Below are 17,851 nucleotides of genomic sequence, written 5' to 3'. Positions count from 1 at the left end.
ACGCTGGGGGGGAACTGGGGGACGCTGGGAGGGAATTAGGGGACACTGGATGCACTGAGAGGGGCCTGGGGGGACACTGGACGGGGGCTGGAGGAGGGGGTCACTGGGAGCACCGGGGTTGGACTGGGAGTCACTGGGGCGGCACTGGCGGGCGCTGGGAGCGCTGGCGGGGCCCGCAAGGCACGCTGGGACGCTGGCGGGCCGGCGCTCCCCGTCTCCTAGCAACGCGCGGCCCCGCCCCCCCCGGGCGCACGCCCCGTCTCCTGCCGTCACGCGCTCGAGCGCCCGCCCTCGTCGCGCGTCTGGCGCCACTTCCGGCGCGACGGCTGAACGGGAGCAAGATGGCGGAGGCGGCGGCAGCGGCGGCCCCGGCGGGCGGCGGCCCCGGAGCGGGCCCGGAGGCGGCGGCGGGCGGCGGCGGCGGCCCCGAGGCCGGGCGGCCCCGCGGGGGAGGCCCCGAGGAGGCGGCGGCGGCCGGACGGGCCCCCGGAGCCTCCTCGGCCTCGCCGCCGCCCCCGGCGCCGCCGCGGGAGGCGGAGGTGACGGTGGAGATCGGGGAGACGTACCTGTGCCGGCGGGCCGACAGCACCTGGCGTGAGGGGACTGGGGGGGACTGGGAGCGGGGGGAGGCCGGGGCTGGGGTGGACTGGGAGCGGGAGGGGGCTGGGACCAGGACAAACCCCATTACAGCGGGACTGGGCTGAACTGGAAAGGGCAGAACTGGGACCAGTATAAATACCATCGCAGCGGGACTGGGCTGAACTGAGAAGGGGAGAGTTGGGACCAGTATAAATCCCATTTGAGCAACACTGGGCTGAACTGGGAGTGGGAGAACTGGGACCAGAGCAGATCCCATTACAGTGGGCCCGATTTGAAGCGAGAGAGGGAAAACCGGGACCAGTCTAAACGCCCCCGCAGCGGGACTGGGCAGCGCCAGCCCAGCGCCGCCCCTCCCCAGCGGTCCGAACTGGGCGAGGCCTCGCCGGGCCTCTAACTGGTCCCAGTTCTCCCCCCGCAGACTCGGCGGAGGTGATCCAGTCCCGCCTGAACGAGCAGGAGGGGCGCGAGGAGTATTACGTGCACTACGTGGGCTGTGAGTACTGGGGGGCACTGGGAGGGTGATAGGGGGAGTGCCGGGCTGATCTCCCAGTGCTCCCAGTTAACCGGTGGCTGGGGGGCGCTGGGAGGGTGTTAAGGGGCGCTGGGGGGGAGCTGGGAGGGCGCTGGGAGGGTGTTAAGAGGAGCTGGGAGGGCGCTGGGGGGAGCTGGGAGGGCGCTAAGGGGCACTGGGAAGGTGCCGGGGTGGCACCGGTCAGTCGCTGACCCCCCAGTGCTCCCAGTTAACCGGCGGCTGGACGAGTGGGTGGCGAAGCAGCGGCTGGCGCTGACGCAGACGCTGAAGGAGGCGGTGCAGAAGAGCGCGGAGCAGTTCCTGGGCGAGCAGCCGGGCGAGCAGCAGCCCGAGCGCAAGATCACCCGCAACCAGAAGCGCAAGCACGATGAGATCAACCACGTCCAGAAGGCGGGCGCTGGGGGGCACTGGGGCGGACTGGGGGGGGGTGAGGGGGAGCTAAGAGGGTCTTGAGGGGTGCTGGGGGGAACTGCAAGGGTGTTAAGGGGCACTGGGGGGGAACTGGGAGGGGACTGGGAGGGTGTGGCAGCGCTGGGGGGCGCTGGGAGGGCGTTGAGAGGCGCTGGGGGGAGCTAAGAGGGTGTTAAAGGGCGCTGGGGGGGACTGGGAGGTGCTGGAAGGGTGTTGAGGGGCACTGGGGGGAGCTGGAAGGGTGCTGGGAGGGCGTTGAGGGGTGCTGGGGGGAGCTGGGAGGGCGTTGAGGGGTGCTGGGGGGAGCTGGGGGGCACTGGGAAGTGCTGGAAGGGTGTTAAAGGGTAGTGGGAGGAACTGAGAGGGCGTTGGGCGGTGCTGGGAGGCACTGGGATGCCATCAGGGGACCCTGGAAGTGATGGGGGGGGGGGGGGGGGCCCTGTTGGGGCGGGTTTACTGGTGTCCCTGAGAGGTTGCACTGGGTCATTACTGCTCTTTACTGGGAACCTGTTGGTTACTGGTCGTTACTGGGAACCCCTTTGCAGACCTATGCCGAGATGGACCCCACCACGGCCGCGCTGGAGAAGGAGCACGAGGCCGTGAGTGTCCAAGGGGGGGCCCCGGGGGGTGTCCCCAAGGCCCCGGGGGGTGTCCCCAAGGCCCCGGGGGGTGTCCCCAAGGCCCCAGGGGGTGTCCCCAAGGCCCCAGGGGGTGTCCCCAAGGACTCAAGGGGTGTCCCCGCGGCGGGGTGACCCCCGTGTCCCCCCCCGGCAGATCACGAAGGTGAAGTACGTGGACAAGATCCACATCGGGCACTTTGAGATCGACGCCTGGTACTTCTCGCCCTTCCCCGAGGACTACGGGAAGCAGCCCAAGCTCTGGATCTGCGAGTACTGCCTCAAGTACATGAAGTTCGAGCGCACCTACCGCCTCCACCTGGTGCGGGGGACACGGGGGGACACGCCGGGGACACGGGGGGACACGCTGGGGCGCGCCGAGGGGGGCACACGCAGAGCCCCAGGCAGCCCCAGCGCTGCCTTGAGGGCGTGAAGGCCGAGCGCACCCGTGGGTCCGGGTGGCGGGGGGGGGTGGGGGGGGTGCGTGACCCACGTGCTGCACACGTGCGTGACACACACACGTGGGGACACGCGTGTGACGCCCGTGACCGTCCCCCAGGGCCAGTGCCAGTGGCGGCAGCCGCCGGGGCGGGAGATCTACCGCAAGAGCAACATCTCCGTCTACGAGGTGGACGGCAAAGACCACAAGGTAGGAGCGACGACGGTGACGCGCGATGACGCCGCGTGGCGACGTCGCGATAAACCACCCCCCGGCCCCGCCCCCAGATCTACTGCCAGAACCTCTGCCTGCTGGCCAAGCTCTTCCTCGACCACAAGACCCTCTACTTCGACGTGGAGCCCTTCGTCTTCTACCTCCTCACCGAGGTGGACCGCCAGGGCGCCCACATCGTCGGCTACTTCTCCAAGGTAGGCGGCGGGACACGCGCGTGACGTCGCCGCCCGCTGGCGCCACCCGCTGACGTCACCCCCGCGCAGGAGAAGGAGTCGCCCGACGGCAACAACGTCGCCTGCATCCTGACGCTGCCGCCCTACCAGCGCCGCGGCTACGGCAAGTTCCTCATCGCCTTCAGTGAGTGTGTCCCCGACCCCGACCCCGGGGGGGGTGTCCCCAAATCACGGGGTGTCCCCAGAACACGTGGGGGGGGACCCCCCCACCCCCCCTGAGGCCGGGGGTCCTGTGTGTCCCCCCCCCGCCCCCAGGTTACGAGCTGTCCAAGCTGGAGAGCACGGTGGGGTCCCCCGAGAAGCCCCTGTCGGACCTGGGGAAGTTGAGCTACCGGAGCTACTGGTCGTGGGTGCTGCTGGAGATCCTGAGGGACTTCCGGGGCACCCTCTCCATCAAGGACCTCAGGTGGGCACCAGTAACTCCCAGTCGCCTCCCAGTTAAGGACAGGAACTGACAAGAAGGCCGGTAACCCCCGTCACGTCGGGTTGTGGGTGCTGCTGGAGAGCCCGAGGGGCTTTTTGGGGCCAACCTCTCCAGCAGGAGCTCGGGAGGACATCAGGGCCTCCCAGTAAGACCAGTAATCTCCTAGTAAGGCCAGTAACCTTCTAGTAAGACCAACAGTCTCCCAGTAAGGCCAGTAACAACTGCCAAGAACGCCAGTAACCCCAGTGACGTGGGGTTGTGGGTGCTGCTGGAGAGCCCGAGGGGCTTTTTTGGGGCCAGCCTCTCCAGTAGGAGCTCGGGAGGGCACCAGTAAGGCCCAGTAATCCCCTCCAGTAGCTCTGGATCACAACTTCCTCACTAGCTGGAGGTCCTGTGGGACTTCCCGGGCACTTTTTCCCATCCCTTCCCAGTACCCTTCCAGCCTTCCTCCTCCCAGTAAGCCCTCCCAGTGCTCCCAGTAAGCCTTCCCGTGCCCCCAGCCAGATGACCAGCATCACCCAGACCGACATCATCAGCACTCTCCAGTCCCTCAACATGGTCAAGTACTGGAAGGGGCAGCACGTCATCTGCGTCACCCCCAAACTGGTGGAGGAGCACCTCAAGAGCGCCCAGTACAAGAAGCCGCCCATCACCGGTGCGTCATCGGGCCCCGCCCTTTGCCGGGCCCCTCCCCCAGCGTGGGGGGCACCCCCTAACTCTGTCCCCCCCTGTCCCCCCCAGTGGACTCCATCTGCCTGCGCTGGGCCCCCCCCAAGCACAAGCAGGCCAAGGTGGCCAAGAAGTGACGGCGTCATCGGTGCGGCAAGTTGGGACCGGCCTCAGCGCCCCCCTCCCCCCCCCCCAGGTCTTTTTGGGGGGGTGGGGACCCCTCTGTCACCCCCCCACCCCCACCTGTCATGGGGGCGGGGTGTGTGTGTCCCCACCCCCTTCCCGGTATGGATAAAGTGAGGAGGTGGAGGTGGGGTGCGCGGGTGCTTTATTGGGGCGGGGGGCACGAACCGTTATGGGTGCCGGCGGCCATCTTGGGTGCCAAGTTGGGGTCCTGTCGGCCTTCTTGGGGTCCCGTGAACCACTGTGGGGTCCTGTCAGGCATCTTGGGTGCCATCTCAGGGTCCCATGAGCCGTCTTGGATGCCAAGCTGGGGTCCCGTCAGCCATCTTGGGTGCCAACTTGGGGTCTCACGAGTCATTTTTTGGGTGCCAAGTTGGGTGCCACGATCCATGCCAGGTGCCAGGTTGGGGTCCCACGAGCCCCTTCGGGGTGCCAGCGGCCATCTTGGGTGCCAGGTTGGGGTCCCACGAGTCAACTCTGGGTGCCCGCAGCCACCGCAGGTGCCACGATCCGCCACGGGTGCCGGTTTGGGGGCGCCGTTGACCCACTCGGGGGACCCCCACGAGTCCTTTGGGGTGCCCCCTGCCCCTCGGGGGGGGGGGTGCTCAGCGGAGGCCAAGGGGCAGCAGGAGCCCCCCCAGCAGCAGCAGCAGGAGGTGGCCGGGGTGAGCGGCCGGGGGGGCGCCACCGCCGGCACTGCCGCCTCCTTCGGGGGGCAGGGGCCGGGGCCAGGCCTCGGGGAGGGGGTCCCCGTCCTCGCAGGGTCCCTCATCATCGTAGTCGTCGTCGGGGGGGGGCGTGAGGAGGGGGTGGCGCAGGGGGGCCTCGGGGACGGCGGCGGCGATCCAGGCGGCGTGGGCGGCGGCGCGGGTGTAGACGCCGGGGCGGGCGGGCAGCCCGCAGGCCTCCCCCCAGCTCACCACCCCCGCCAGCAGCCAGGTGTCCCCCACCCGGCAGGAGAGGGGACCCCCGGAGTCACCCTGCGGGGACACGGGAGACGTCAAGGGACGTGAGGGAGGATGAAGAGGGACGTTGGGGGACACGGGGAGAACGAAGAGGGACATTGGGGGGCACAGGAACGTGAGGGAGGATGAGGAGGAACACTGGGAGGATGAAGAGGGACATTGGGGGACTGAGGGACATGAGGGATGATGAAGAAGGACACAGAGGGACATTAGGATGAAGAGAGACAAGGGGGGACATGAGGGAGGATGAGGAGGGACATTGGGGGACACAGACGTGGGCGATGTGGTGGCAGAGGGATAGCGGGGGGGGGTGTTGTGGGACAGGGAGGGGACACAGAGGGACCCCGGGGGCCACCGGGGACGTGGAGGAACATGGCGGGGGGGGACGGGACACAGAACAGGACCTGGGCAGGGGCGAAGTGGGACGCTGGGGGGACAGGGAGGGACAGCGGGGGGACAGGGGGCACGGTGTCACCCACCTGGCAGGCGTCACGCTGTCCCTGGGGGAAGCCGGCGCAGAGGGTGTCCCTGGCGGGGGTCCCCAGCTCCCCTGTCCCCGCGTAGAGGCAGCGGCAGTGCCGGTGGCCGAGGAGTGGCACCTCCAGCTGCTGCAGCGTCTTGGGGGGCGGCAGGGGGCCTGGGGGGGGACACGGTGGGGTCACCAGACACCGGGATGGGCGTCCCCTGATCCCTGTGGTGCTCCCGGTGACGCCAAACCCGGTGACAACGGCGTCCCCAACCCCCCTGGGCGCTCCCAGTGACACCAACCTCGGTGACAATGGCGTGCCCGACCCCTTGGGTGCTCCAGATGACACCAAACCCGGTGACACCGGTGTCCCCGACCCCCTGGGCGCTCCCAGTGACACCAAACCCAGTGACAATGGCGTCCCCAACTCCCTGGGCACTCCTGGTGACACCAACCCCAGTGACAACGGCATGCCTGACCCCCTGGGTGCTCCCGGTGACACCAACCCCGCTGTCCCCAAGCCCCCCGGGTGACACTGACCGGCGGTGCGGATGTCCCCCCAGCCAGTGACGGTGCAGTTGGTGCCGGGGGGGAAGCGGACGGTGGGGCCCGGCAGGCAGATGGGGCGCACCAGGCGGGTGGGGGTGGCGGGGGGGTCCAAGCGGGCCAGCGCCAGGTCCCCGGCGATGTCACCGTGCCCCTCGATGACGTCACCGTCGCGGTAGGCAGGGTGGCGGATGACGGCGGCCACCCGCCTCACCTGGGCGTCGGCAGGGGGGGACAGGAGCTGCAGGGCCCCCAGCGTCACCCGGTACTCAGAGATGGGGTTCTCCCTGGGGGGGGGGTGGGGTGGGGCTCAGACACTGGGGACACCCCCCGCCCCAAACACCAGAGTCCCCAAAAGAAGAGGGAGTGGGGGGTGTCGTGTGTGTCCCCACCCCGGGGCAGCCATGGGAGGTGGTTTGGGGGGGGGTTATTGGGGTCCCAAGAGAGGTTGGGGGGGTCCCAGGGGGTTATGGGAGGGGTACAGGGCAGGTGATGAGGGGCTCAGGGTGTTTGGATACTGGGGGGGGGGGGTGCGTTTTGGGAGGACAGGGAGGTGTTTGGGAGGATTTGGAGACACTGTGTGTGTGGATTTTGCGTGCTGGGGGGGGTGTCTAGGGGGGATTTTTTGGGTCTGTGGAGGGGATTTGGGGTGCTGGGAGCTACCAGGGCATGTATTTGGGGGTCCCGAGGGGTCGGGAGGGGATGGTTAGGGGTTGGGGGCGCAGGTGGGGTGTTCTGGGGGTCCCAAGGGGTTTTTGGGGGTACTCACAGCGGGAAGCAGTGGGCGGCGGTGATGACCCAGGCGGGGGCGATGAGGGACCCCCCGCAGACGTGCCGCCCCCGGAAGGCGATGCTGACCTGCCAGGGCCACTGCCCTGCCCGCGCCCCCGTGCCCCCCACCACCCGGCTGCGCACGGGGGTCCCGCATGGCACTGGGGGGGGTTGGCGGGGGGGGGAGCATCAGGGACCCTCCTCTGGGAGCCCTGGTACCCCCCACCCCCTCCCCACAACGCAGGACCCCAACATCTAGGACACCCCCCCTCAAAACCAACGACCCCCTCCCCCATCTCCCCACACCACAGGACCCCCCTGTGCCCCCCTCCACACCTCCATGGGACAACCCTCCCCCCCCCCCAAAACCATGGAAACCCCCCCTTCTGCACGCCAGGGGTCCCATCGCCCACCCCGAGGCGGCAGCGCGCCCCAAATTGTCGCGTGCCGTCGTGTGTCCCCCCCCGCACCCCTCACCTGTCTCATTCTCTGCCACCGTCCCCCAGCGCCCTGCGGAGCAGAAGGTGATGACGTCAAAGCCACGACGTGAAAGCCACGGTGGGGACACCCCCGGCGAGGCAGGGAGGGACAAGGAGGGGGGGGACAAGACACAGGGACAGGGACACCCCAGGCATCCGGGAGGGGACAGAAGCATCCGGGGTGCCACCCGCCCCCCCCTCCCGGGGCGATGGCCAAGCCGGAAAAACCTGCCCCGAGGAATGTGTCCCGCGGGGACAGGGGGTGTGACATCCCCCCCCCCGTGTCACCCCTCCGTGTCCCTAGACACACGCCCCCCCTCCGTGTCTACTTAGACCCCAACGTCCCCTCGCGTGTCCGTGTCCCCTCATGGTCCCCCCTGTCCCCTCACCACCTCCCTGTCCCCCTCATGGTCCTCCATGTCCCTCACGTCCCCCCAAGGGATCCGTGTCCCCTCACGACCCCCCCCATTTCCCCTACACCTCCCTGTCCCCTAAAGAGCCCGTGTCCCCCCCCGATCCCCCGTGTCCCCTCACAATCCACCGCGTCCCTTTCACACCCTTGTCACCCCACGTCCCCTCACACCCCCCCTCACACCCCCAAAACGATCCCTGTCCCCTCACAGTCCCTTTTCCCGCCTCCCCGTCCCCCCCCCATTGCCATGTTCCCCCACATCCCGTGTCCCCTCATGGTCCCTTTTCCCGCCTCCCTGTCCGCCCCCCCGCCGCCATGTCCCCCCAACACGCCCCTATCCCCTCAGACCTGTGTCTCCTCACAGTCCCTTTTCCCGCCTGCCCCCATGTCCCCCCCCAACACGCCCCTGTCCTCTCAGACCTGTGTCCCCTCATGGTCCCTTTTCCCGCCTCCCTGTTCACCCCCCTCGCCGTGTCCCCTCACCCCTCCTGTCCCCCCCTCGACCCCCCGCGTCCCCTCACGATCGCTCAGAGGACCCGTGTCCCCTCAGGGTCCCTTTTCCCGCCTCCCTGACCCCGCCGCGTCCCCTCACGATCGCTCAGAGGACCCGTGCCCCCTCAGGGTCCCTTTTCCCGCCTCCCTCTCCCGCCCCCCGTCCCCTCAGCCCCGTCTCCCCCCCCACAAGGTCCCCTCGACCCCCACTCACCGTTCGGCAGCAGTCCCAGCCCCAGCCCCAGCCCCAGCAGCAGCCCCAGCCCCAGCCCCGGCCCCGGCCCCCACCGCCCCATGGCGCTGCGGTCGCTCTGCCCGCCCCGGCCGCCACCTGCCGACGACGCCCCCCGCAGGCCACGCCCCCCGCACCTGTCCGGACACGCCCCTACCCCAACCCCGCCCCCTCCGCTTGGCCACGCCCCCCTCCCTGCCCCTATAGGGGCTCTCCACGCTCCTATAGACACTCCCCTCCCCCCCCCGCATAGGGTCTCCACCAGGCTGGGGGCGGGGCCATAGGGCCACCACCAGGCTGAGGGGGGGGGTGTGGCTGTCCATAGTGCCAACCCGCCCCTTTTCTATACGTAAAGTGTCCCCTCCGGCCCCATCCCCATACACAGCCCTATAGGTTCCCCGCCCCCCCCCCCCGCCCCTTCCCCGTTCCTATAAGTCACCGGAAGGGGCCGGACCCCCCCTCCCTGCGCCACGTCAAGGCCTAAGCAGCACCTTAACGAGCCCCATGGCCGGAAGTGCCTCATTAGAGGCGCCTTCACTCTGGAGCCTAATGAGGGCAAAGAGCAGCCACCACGCTCCCTCCCACCCGCCTCCCACCGCCAACCACGAGGCAGAGACATCTCGTCCCCCCAGACTTTTTAATTGGGGGGGTGGGGGGGTTAAAAGCGGGGAGAACCCGCGGGGGGGCGGGGCCGGCCGGCCCCAGGGGGCTGGGCACCAAATAAAAAACACGTGGGGGGATGGAGGGGGGGAGAAGGGGGGTGCAGAGAGGTGGGGGGCTCAGTAGGGCCTCTCGCGGCGGTCCTGCCGGTGGTCGCCCCTGCAGAGAGAAAGAGGAGAGGCATCAGAGTTAACAGCAATAGGTAGAGCTCAATGTTCGACCATCACCAATGATCAATAGGTCCCAGAGTTAACGCCCTGCCCCATTACCCTGCAGCGAGCAGCAGCGTTCACTCCGAGTCCTAACGATGGCAGCACCAGCACCACCAAGTGGTCATTGGCAGATCTACCACTGCCTTAACATCCCTCCCCATGCAGCATCAGTAGGCCCCAGAGTGATCAGCTCCCCCTCAGCCCCACAGAACACAACAGAACAGTCCTCCAGCACCTCCACAGGGCAGAGTGCAGCGTTAACTCTGGAACCTACTAACACCCCCCCACTTCCCAAAAATTCCAGAGCTGTTAGAAAGGGTATACGGAGTTGTCAGTAGGTTTCAGGGTAAACAGATGCCCAAAGAGGATAGGACAGCTCTCTCCATCCACCATCTTACCTGGAGTCCATCTTCCCCGGCCCGAAGCCACCCCGGTCGCCTCCTCTCCCTCCTCGGAAACCTCCTCGCTCTCCGCCCCGGCCACCCCTGTAGCCGCCGCCGCCACCGCGGTCGAAGCCTCCGCGCCCGCCACGCCGCTCCTCGCCGAACCCGCCGCCTCCTCCGCCGCCTGTGGGGGGTAGAAATCCATCCCAAGTGAGGTCACCGAGCGGGAGTGACCCCCCACCCCACCCCCACCCCCCCAGGACCCCCGGTATTTACCCATGTGGTTCCCGCCGCGGCCGCCGCCCCCCGGGTATTTACCCATGTGGGGCGCGCCGGGCCCCGTCCGGTTTGGGGGCCTTGCACTGGTTGCACTCGTTGCGCCACGAGAAGTTCATGTTCTCGCAGGCGCTGCGGGGCGAAAAAGAGACGTCGCAGTGACGTCACGACGACGTCATCGCCCCCCTCCCCGGAGCAGCTCACCCCCGCTGACACTCACGGGTTGGGGCACTTCCAGTCGCCGGCCCGCTGCTGGCCCCCGCCGCCGCTGGGGAAGCCGCCCCGGTTGCCGCCGCCGGAGCCGCTGTTGCCGCCGCCGAAGCCGCCGCGTCCCATGGGGCCTGTGGGGGGTGGTGGTTTTGGGTTGAAAAAGGGGGATTTTGGGGTGGGGTGAGGGGGTAGGCGCCTTGTGCTGGACTCACCTCCCCGTCCGCGGCCGCCTCGCCCGCCGCCGCCACCGCGGTTGAAATCGGCGCGGCGTGTGGCGAAGGACACCTTGATGGGGTTGCCGGAGAACTCTTTGCCTGAAAATGGGAAGTTTAAGCCCCAAAAAACCGCACCAGGGTGGGGGGTGAGGGGAGCGGGGGGGATTGGGGGGGGTCCTACCGTCGAACCAGTCGATGGCGGCTTTGGCGGAGGGGGGGTCATCGAAGGAGACTGTGGCCTCCCCCTTCAGCTTGCCCGTCTCCCGGTCCGTGTAGAGGTTGATCATGGGCTGCCCTGTCTTCTTGTTGGTCTGCACGGGGGGACAACACGCTAAGGACACGCTAAGGACACGCAAAGGGCACAGGGAGGACACGCTGAAGGGCCGGTGGGCAACAAGGGGGGCTCGTTTTGGGGTGAAATGGGAGGAACAGGCGAAGGACGGGCGGCAACACGCCAAGGACATGCTACCATATGCCAAGGACATGCCACGGACATGGGGAGGACACAGGGAGGACACGCCGGAGGCCCAGCGGGCAACGAGGGGCACTTGTTTTGGGGTGAAACGGGAGGAATGTGCCAAGGACCAGCAGCCATACGCCGAGGATGCGCCGCCACCCGCACCGGGACACGCCAGGGACACGCCAGGGACACGCCAGGGACACGCCAGGGACACGCCAGGGACACGCCAGGGACACGCCAGGGACACGCCAGGGACACGCCAGGGACACGCCAGGGACACGCCAGGGACACGCCAGGGACACGCCAGGGACACGCAGGGACACGCCAGGGACACGCCAGGGACACGCCAGGGACACGCCAGGGACACGCCTGACCTTAATGATGCCGATCTGCTTGAAGTAGTCGGCCACCGACTCGATGGTGACGTTCTCGCCCAGCCCCTGCACGAAGATGGTGTTGTTGTCCGAGTTATCCTGCTCGCCTGCGGGGGGAGGGGGGACACACGGCTCGTTAGCGCCGCCTTCGTTAGCCCTCATTAGCCCCCTCCTCGTGAGCCCCTTGGTAGCCTTGTTACCCACCCCCCCACCGTTAGCCCCTTCCCCATCATAAACTCCCTGCCCTGAACACCTTCCTTAACCTCTCCCCGCCAATTAACCCTCCTCCCCTCATTAGCCCAAATTAATCCCCTTCATCAGCCCCCTCCCCCAATTAACCCCCTTCCTCACTAGACCCCCCATCCTCCCCCCTCACACTAACCCAAGTTAACCCTCATCAGGCCCCCAAATTAACACTCTTCCCCTGTATCAGCCCCCCAATTAATAACCCTCCCCATTAGCCCCCCCAATTAATGCTCCCCACCCTCATTAACCCCCCCCAATTAACACACACCACCCCCCCCCCCCTTACCAGGATCATGCCGCGGCCCTTGGTCCCGGGGTCCCTTTCGGCACATGCAAAAATTAAAAGGCAAAGCGTTAATTAGCCCATGGGGAGGGGGCGGGGAAACACACCCCATCCCCTCCCCTCCCCGCCCCCCACCCCAAAACCCACCAGAATAGGGAAAAACCGGGGGAAAAAAACGCCTTTTCCCCACCCGTTTCAGCCCCCGCCCCTTTTTGGGGTGAAAACCCACTGTTTTGGCACCTTGAAACACATTTTTAATCACTCTCGCCCCCCAAACAGGGGGGCCCCCCCCAGAGGCTGCCACCACTTGCCAATTCCAGGGTTTTCACCTCAAAACAGAGGCACCGAGGCCGGTCCATCTCTGCTCATCGCCCCCGCTGTGGCAGTTTTGGGTATTTTTTGTCTCAAAACACACATTTTTTCATTTTTTTTTGCTTTTTCCTCCTCAAAATACCACCAGCAATGCCCCGGTTCGGCAAACCCCTCTCCAAAACGGTGTGAGAACTCTCAAGATTGAGTAAAACCAAGACACTCCGGTTTTGGTCGGTACACTGCAGCGCTCACCTCACCACACCGCTCCCCATTTGGGGGGCAAAAAACGGCCATTTCACCATTTTAATGCATTTTTTTTCAGTCACCAACCTCAGGTCACCGGCACTTTTACACCAAGCCCCAAAATGGCATTTTTTTTTTGCTTTTTTCCCCCAGAACCAAACCTTTTGCACCAAACCTCGGGTTTTTCATTACGTTTCAAACCACATGCAACCGTTTTGCAAAAAACCACCATTTTCACCCGCTCCCCGCCCCCCTCCCCTCAAAAAAACAAACCAAAAAGAAAAAACCAGAAAACACCACTTTGCCAAGAGTTGCAGTTTCCCCATTCCGGCCTTTTTTCCGCCTGCAGTCGCCATGTGCGTGTTGGTTTGTTTTTTTTTTTTTCATTTGCCCCCGAAAAAAACGTAATTTTTTTTGTTTTAACACCCAAGACGCAGCCCACTGACGTCGCCTCGCAGCTTTTTGGGGGCTTTCTCACCCCAAAACGCCCCCGACCAGGCTGTTGCGGAAAAGAAGGGGTTAAAAACAGACACTTTTATGATTATTATTATCTTTTTTTTTGGGTTCAAATGCCGAACTCTTGGGACTTACCACACCGAATTTATTGAAGCCACCACGCTCACCACCGCTGAGGAGATAAATTAGAAGATAATGAGGTTTTTTTATTTATCCCCTGCCTAAAAAGAAGGGCAAGTTTCGGGGCAAAACCAGCACTTTTGAGCAGTTTTCCTCCTTCCTGAGGTCCCCCCCCCTTTGCTGTAGATTTTGGGGGGGGGACACACGGGGGGGGACGGCACTGGGGGGGGGGGGGGGGGGGCTGGGGGTCTCCATCCGCCGGCGACGTTTCATCTCGGACGCAGCAGCCGGGCGCTCTCGGCCCCGCCGGGGGGGGGATCCAAAAAAAAATCATTAAAAACCCCGATTTTGCCTTTTTTTTTTTTTCCTTTTCTTTCCCAAAAAGGGGGGGGGGGGCACCCCCCTGTTGTCAGCTGAGCCCCCCCAAGCGGAGCATCTCCCCCTCCCCATCGCTCGTCGTCACTTTTCCCCCCCTCTTGTTCCTGTAGGGATCGTTTTGGGACGTTTGTTGTTTGTTTTTGTGCATTTTTTCACCCTTTCTGCCTTTTTTTAACCCAAAAAAAGAGCGGAGAATTGCGAAGTTTCGCTGCCTTTCACACCTGCAGCACACAAAACGCAGAGTTTGTTAACAGGCACAACAGCAGCGGCAAGACAAACAAGCAACCGCGGCTCGCCCCCGGCCCATACTCACCTCGCGCCGCCCAAAAAGCAGCTGTTTCAGCCCAAAAGCGGATGGGGGCGACACGCGCACAAACCCAAAACCTCATATTCATTGTTGTTCGCTTTTTTTTCCTCTTTAAAACCACCATTATTGTGTTTTGGGGGGGTATCTCCTCCTCCCTTCGTGCACCGGGACACCGCAAAGACACTCCGCTCCACGTTAGCACCCATCAATCAGTGGCAAAACGTCTCCCAATATCCAAAACCGGCGGTTTTTTCCCCCAAAATGAACATTTTTGTTTTCTGCAGTGACCTCAAAATAAACCATTTTCCTCTTTTTTTGTTTGTTTTTAAAACCTGGGGCACACGCCCCCACCGTGACCAGAGCCGGCACCGGAGGCTACAAGTGACCTTGGCAACCAGGTTTGCTGAGGGCTTTTTTGTCTTTTTTCTCTCAAAAAACCACCTTTTTCCCCCCGTTCCAGGAGGGTCTTACCACTTGAGGCGCCTCCAAGCGCCCCCGTCATATCCCTTTCTCCTTTTTTATATATATTTTTTTTAGGGGCGCTTGCGCCGATTTTGGTTAAAACCCCACTCAAGCAGCAGTTGCTCGCCCCCCCCCCCTCCCCTCCCCGCTTTCGGGGGGTTTTTCTGTGGCCCCCACCCCCCCAGCCACAAACCCCCCCCCCGCCCCCCCCAAATCGCCGTCGCCCGACACCTACCCGAGGTTGCCTCCGCGACCGCCCCGGCTCCCGCGGCCGCCGCGGTCGTAGCCCCCCCCGGCCGTAGCCGCCCCGGCCGCGGCTCCGCTCCTGCTGCCCGCCGCCGTAGCCGCTCTGCTCCTGGTAACCGCCGCCCCCCGCCGCCGCTCATGGACGACTGTTCCTGCCCGTAGCTGTTGGCTACAAAAAAACAGGCTTAAAACCCCCCAAAATATCCAAAACCCCCAGCCTGTAGCTGCTGACTACAAAAACCCACGGTTAAAAACCCAAAAAAAATACGCAAAATCCCAGCCCGGAGCTGTTGGCTACAATAAACGAGGCTAAAAACCCCCCAAAAAAACCCAAAAACCCAGCCCATAGCTGTTGGCTACAAAAAAAACGGGGTTAACCCCCCCCCAAAATACGCAAAAACCCAGCCTGGAGCTGTTGGCTACAAAAAACGTGGTTAACCCCTGCAAAAATGCGCAAGAACCCAACCCGGAGCTGTTGGCTACAAAAAATGCTGTTAAAGCCCCCAAAAAATAGAAAAACCCAGCCCGCAGCTACAGAAATCATGGTTAACCCCCCCCCCATATACCAAAACCCAGCGTGTTTTGACCCAAACCGGCGCCACTCACATCCTCCGCCGCCGCCGCTGTTGTACTGGCTCTGCTGGCTGTAGCTCTGGGGCGGGTTGTAGGAGGACTGCTGGCTGTAGCTCTGCTGCTGCCCGCTGTAGCTCGACTGCTGGTTGTAGCCGCCGCTGGGGGGTTGGCCGTAGCTGGAGCTCTGTGAGCTGCTCCCATAGCTTCCCAAACAACAAAAAGTTAGCTTTTTTGCCCCAAATGACAGCGTCACGGCAGGGGGGGGCTGCTCTGCTGCCTACCTGCCGGTGGAGGAGCTGGCCGCCGGTGGCTGGGAGTAACTGGGGTAGGAGGACGGCTGCCCGTAGGAGGTCTGAGAGCTCTGCCCGCTGCCGTAGCCGCTGGTGCCGCCGTACGCTTGGGGGGTCGACTGAGTGCTGTAGCCTGGAGGGCAAAACGGGGTGAAAAACACCCAAAACAACCCCCAACCCAGCGCCTACAGGGGGGTGTGGGGGCGGTCTTACTGCTCTGGGTCTGGCCGTAGGAGGAGCTGTAGCTGTTCTGGCCGTAGGCGGAGGTGTCGGTGGACTGGCTGTAGCCGCTGTAGCTTTGCTGGCCGTAGGGCTGGCTGCCCTGCTGCGAGTAGCCCTGCCCCGGCGGGGTGGGGTATGCCCCGTAGCTGCGGGAGGGGGAAAAAAAAAGGAAAAACAACAACAAAAAGAAAATACGTGCGTGAAATCCCTGCGAAAAGCTTTGTTTTCTAAGCGTCGAGGTGTTAAAGGTTGAATACAGGGAGGAAAAGGGGGGGGCGTACCTCTGTGTCGCCGTCTGGCTGTAGTCTGTGGGAACAAATCCCCCCCCAAACACCGTTAGCATCATAAATGCAAATATATTTCTCTCTACGTGCCCTTACACAGTTAACTTTCAATCATTTAATGTTGAAAGACAAAATAACCCAATTCAGGCACAATATGGAGCAGCGCGGGGTAGTTATCCCGCTAAAAAAAACGAAGTGCCTGCTTTAACAGCAAATATCCCCCCAAAAATGCTCAAAATTGACCGTGCAACGTGAAAACAAACTTATTTACCTCTACGCGTCGTTATGCGCTGAATATTATTAGTTATTCAACGTTGAAATACAAAATAACCCAATTCAGGCACAAGATGAAGGAGCGCGGGGTATTCATCCCGCTCAAAAAACCTGAAGCGCCTGCTTTAACAGCAAATACCCCCCCCCCAAAACGCTCAAACGCGACCGTAGAAACGTAGAAGCGACCACAAACACGTAATTTTCCCTCAGATATCACAACAAAAACGGAGTCCAGCGCCCCCCCCCCCAAGCTCCCCGCCACAAGATGGCTGCTTTTCGCCTCCTCCCGCCTTGCAGCAGAGCAGCTGCCCCTGAGGGACACAAACCGAGACGGTTTTACCCCAAACAACCGTTTTTAGGCCCAGAGGGAGCGTTTTTTTCTCGTCCCCAAGGGGTATTTTAAGCCCATGAAGGCGAGGGGGGGGATAATAATGCCTTAAGAAAGGCAAAGACCCGGATGTGGGACTGCGGCAGCGCCAGCGCGCATGCGCCGCGCGCCAATCCCCGGCGCACAAAATGGCCGCGGTGGCGCAGCTGGAAAAGCCGCGCCCCTCCCTCGGCGCACAAAATGGCGGCCCCGGGGGTGTGGGGGGGCGGCGTGCGCGGTAACGGACCCCGTTACACCGCGGGGGGGGCATCCGCGACCCCCAAAACCAGCCCCGGACCCCTCCTAAAAAACCCCGCCGTTTCCCTTAATTCGGAGATGTCTATTTTATGAAATACCAAAATTCGCGGACGCGGCGAATCCGGATGCTTTGTCCGCCCCCCCTCCCCCCCCCGCTTCATCCGCGACCGCTTTTCATAAAAAAAAAAAAAAAACTCGAAACAAAAGCCCGGGTAGATTTAAGCTCAAAAACCCAAACTCCTGGCGCAATAAACCTCGCAAAATCTAAAAAAAAAAAAAAAAAAGAATGGGGGGAAATTTCATTTAAAAAAAAAAATACAGCCTGGGGCGGCGCGGAAATGGGGAACAAATCACGGGCCCCCCCCGCCGCCCCTAATTTCCATAATAATGAAAATTAAGCAGCTCTATAACTGCTAAAACACGGAAATAAAGGGGAAAAACACTCATTTTAAGAAGTACATTAAGAAAAGAACACAATGAAAACGCACCGCGGTCGCAGCCGCCCCGAGGCCGCTACGACACCCCCCCCTCCCCGCTTCCCCCCAATCTCCTCCCCGGTGCTGTCGGGCTCTAGCGCCCCCCCCCCAATCCTGGATCACTGAGGGGGGGGGGGCCCAAGATCCCCCATCTCCCTTCCCCGGTGCTGCGGGGGGCCCCCCCGGGTTGCTGGGGGTTATAGGAGGGTATCCAAGACCGCCCCCCCCCCCCGTTCTCCCCGGGACTTGGCGGGGGGGGGGGGGGGGGGCTGCAGTCGTGTGTGTGTGTGTGGTGTCCCCTTCCCCCCCCCGCCCGTGCTGTAGGGCCCCACCGCCCCCGGTACCGTTGGAGGCCATGGCGGTGCCGCCCCGCTCCGCCGCTTCCCCTCCACGTGGCGCCCGCACTGCGCCCCCGGCCGCCCGCCCGCCATTTATAGCCTCCGCCGGCGCGTACCACCGCCGGGGGGGGGGGGGGGTGTGTGTGCGTGTGAGTGTGTGCGTGTGTTGGACTCTTCCCCACCCCCCCCTCGCGTCTCTCTCTCGCTCCCCGGTGGTACGAT

General features: G+C 63.9%; 3 protein-coding genes across 3 annotated transcripts; 1 reads left to right on the top strand and 2 right to left on the bottom strand.

The window, feature by feature from the left end:
• The first annotated feature begins 341 nt into the window (after positions 1 to 341).
• Positions 342 to 4,468, top strand: KAT8 (lysine acetyltransferase 8). Its single transcript, XM_086481300.1, has 12 exons — positions 342 to 407; positions 465 to 594; positions 1,019 to 1,093; positions 1,341 to 1,522; positions 2,089 to 2,142; positions 2,318 to 2,482; positions 2,720 to 2,809; positions 2,887 to 3,027; positions 3,097 to 3,190; positions 3,322 to 3,472; positions 3,991 to 4,145; positions 4,232 to 4,468. The coding sequence occupies exons 1-12, from the start codon at positions 342 to 344 to the stop codon at positions 4,294 to 4,296; spliced, it is 1,368 nt and encodes a 455-aa protein (XP_086337426.1). The 3' UTR covers positions 4,297 to 4,468.
• Positions 4,469 to 4,947: 479 nt separating this feature from the next.
• On the bottom strand, positions 4,948 to 8,368 carry LOC147412508 (serine protease 33-like). The gene is made up of 6 exons (XM_086481299.1): positions 8,344 to 8,368; positions 7,568 to 7,600; positions 7,089 to 7,251; positions 6,314 to 6,606; positions 5,787 to 5,944; positions 4,948 to 5,322 (listed from the first exon to the last, which is right to left on the bottom strand). Exons 1-6 carry the CDS (start codon positions 8,366 to 8,368, stop codon positions 4,948 to 4,950), a joined length of 1,047 nt encoding a protein of 348 aa, XP_086337425.1.
• Positions 8,369 to 9,402: 1,034 nt separating this feature from the next.
• Positions 9,403 to 17,677, bottom strand: FUS (FUS RNA binding protein). Its single transcript, XM_086481320.1, is given in 17 exon segments — positions 9,403 to 9,524; positions 9,976 to 10,144; positions 10,237 to 10,300; positions 10,302 to 10,368; positions 10,457 to 10,577; positions 10,659 to 10,760; positions 10,843 to 10,972; positions 11,496 to 11,602; positions 12,028 to 12,061; positions 13,174 to 13,207; positions 14,538 to 14,593; positions 14,595 to 14,710; positions 15,155 to 15,324; positions 15,403 to 15,544; positions 15,625 to 15,779; positions 15,915 to 15,939; positions 17,636 to 17,677. Coding segments are annotated over 17 exon segments (1,545 nt in total). The 5' UTR covers positions 17,649 to 17,677; the 3' UTR covers positions 9,403 to 9,484.
• Between the last annotated feature and the right edge of the window lie 174 nt (positions 17,678 to 17,851).

The sequence above is a fragment of the Leptosomus discolor genome, unplaced genomic scaffold, assembly GCF_034619465.1.
Source record: "Leptosomus discolor isolate bLepDis1 unplaced genomic scaffold, bLepDis1.hap2 HAP2_SCAFFOLD_124, whole genome shotgun sequence".
Classification (NCBI taxonomy): Eukaryota; Metazoa; Chordata; class Aves; order Leptosomiformes; family Leptosomidae; genus Leptosomus; species Leptosomus discolor.
Note: the sequence above shows the minus strand (reverse complement) of the source record. Positions and strands in the feature narration are given on the sequence as shown.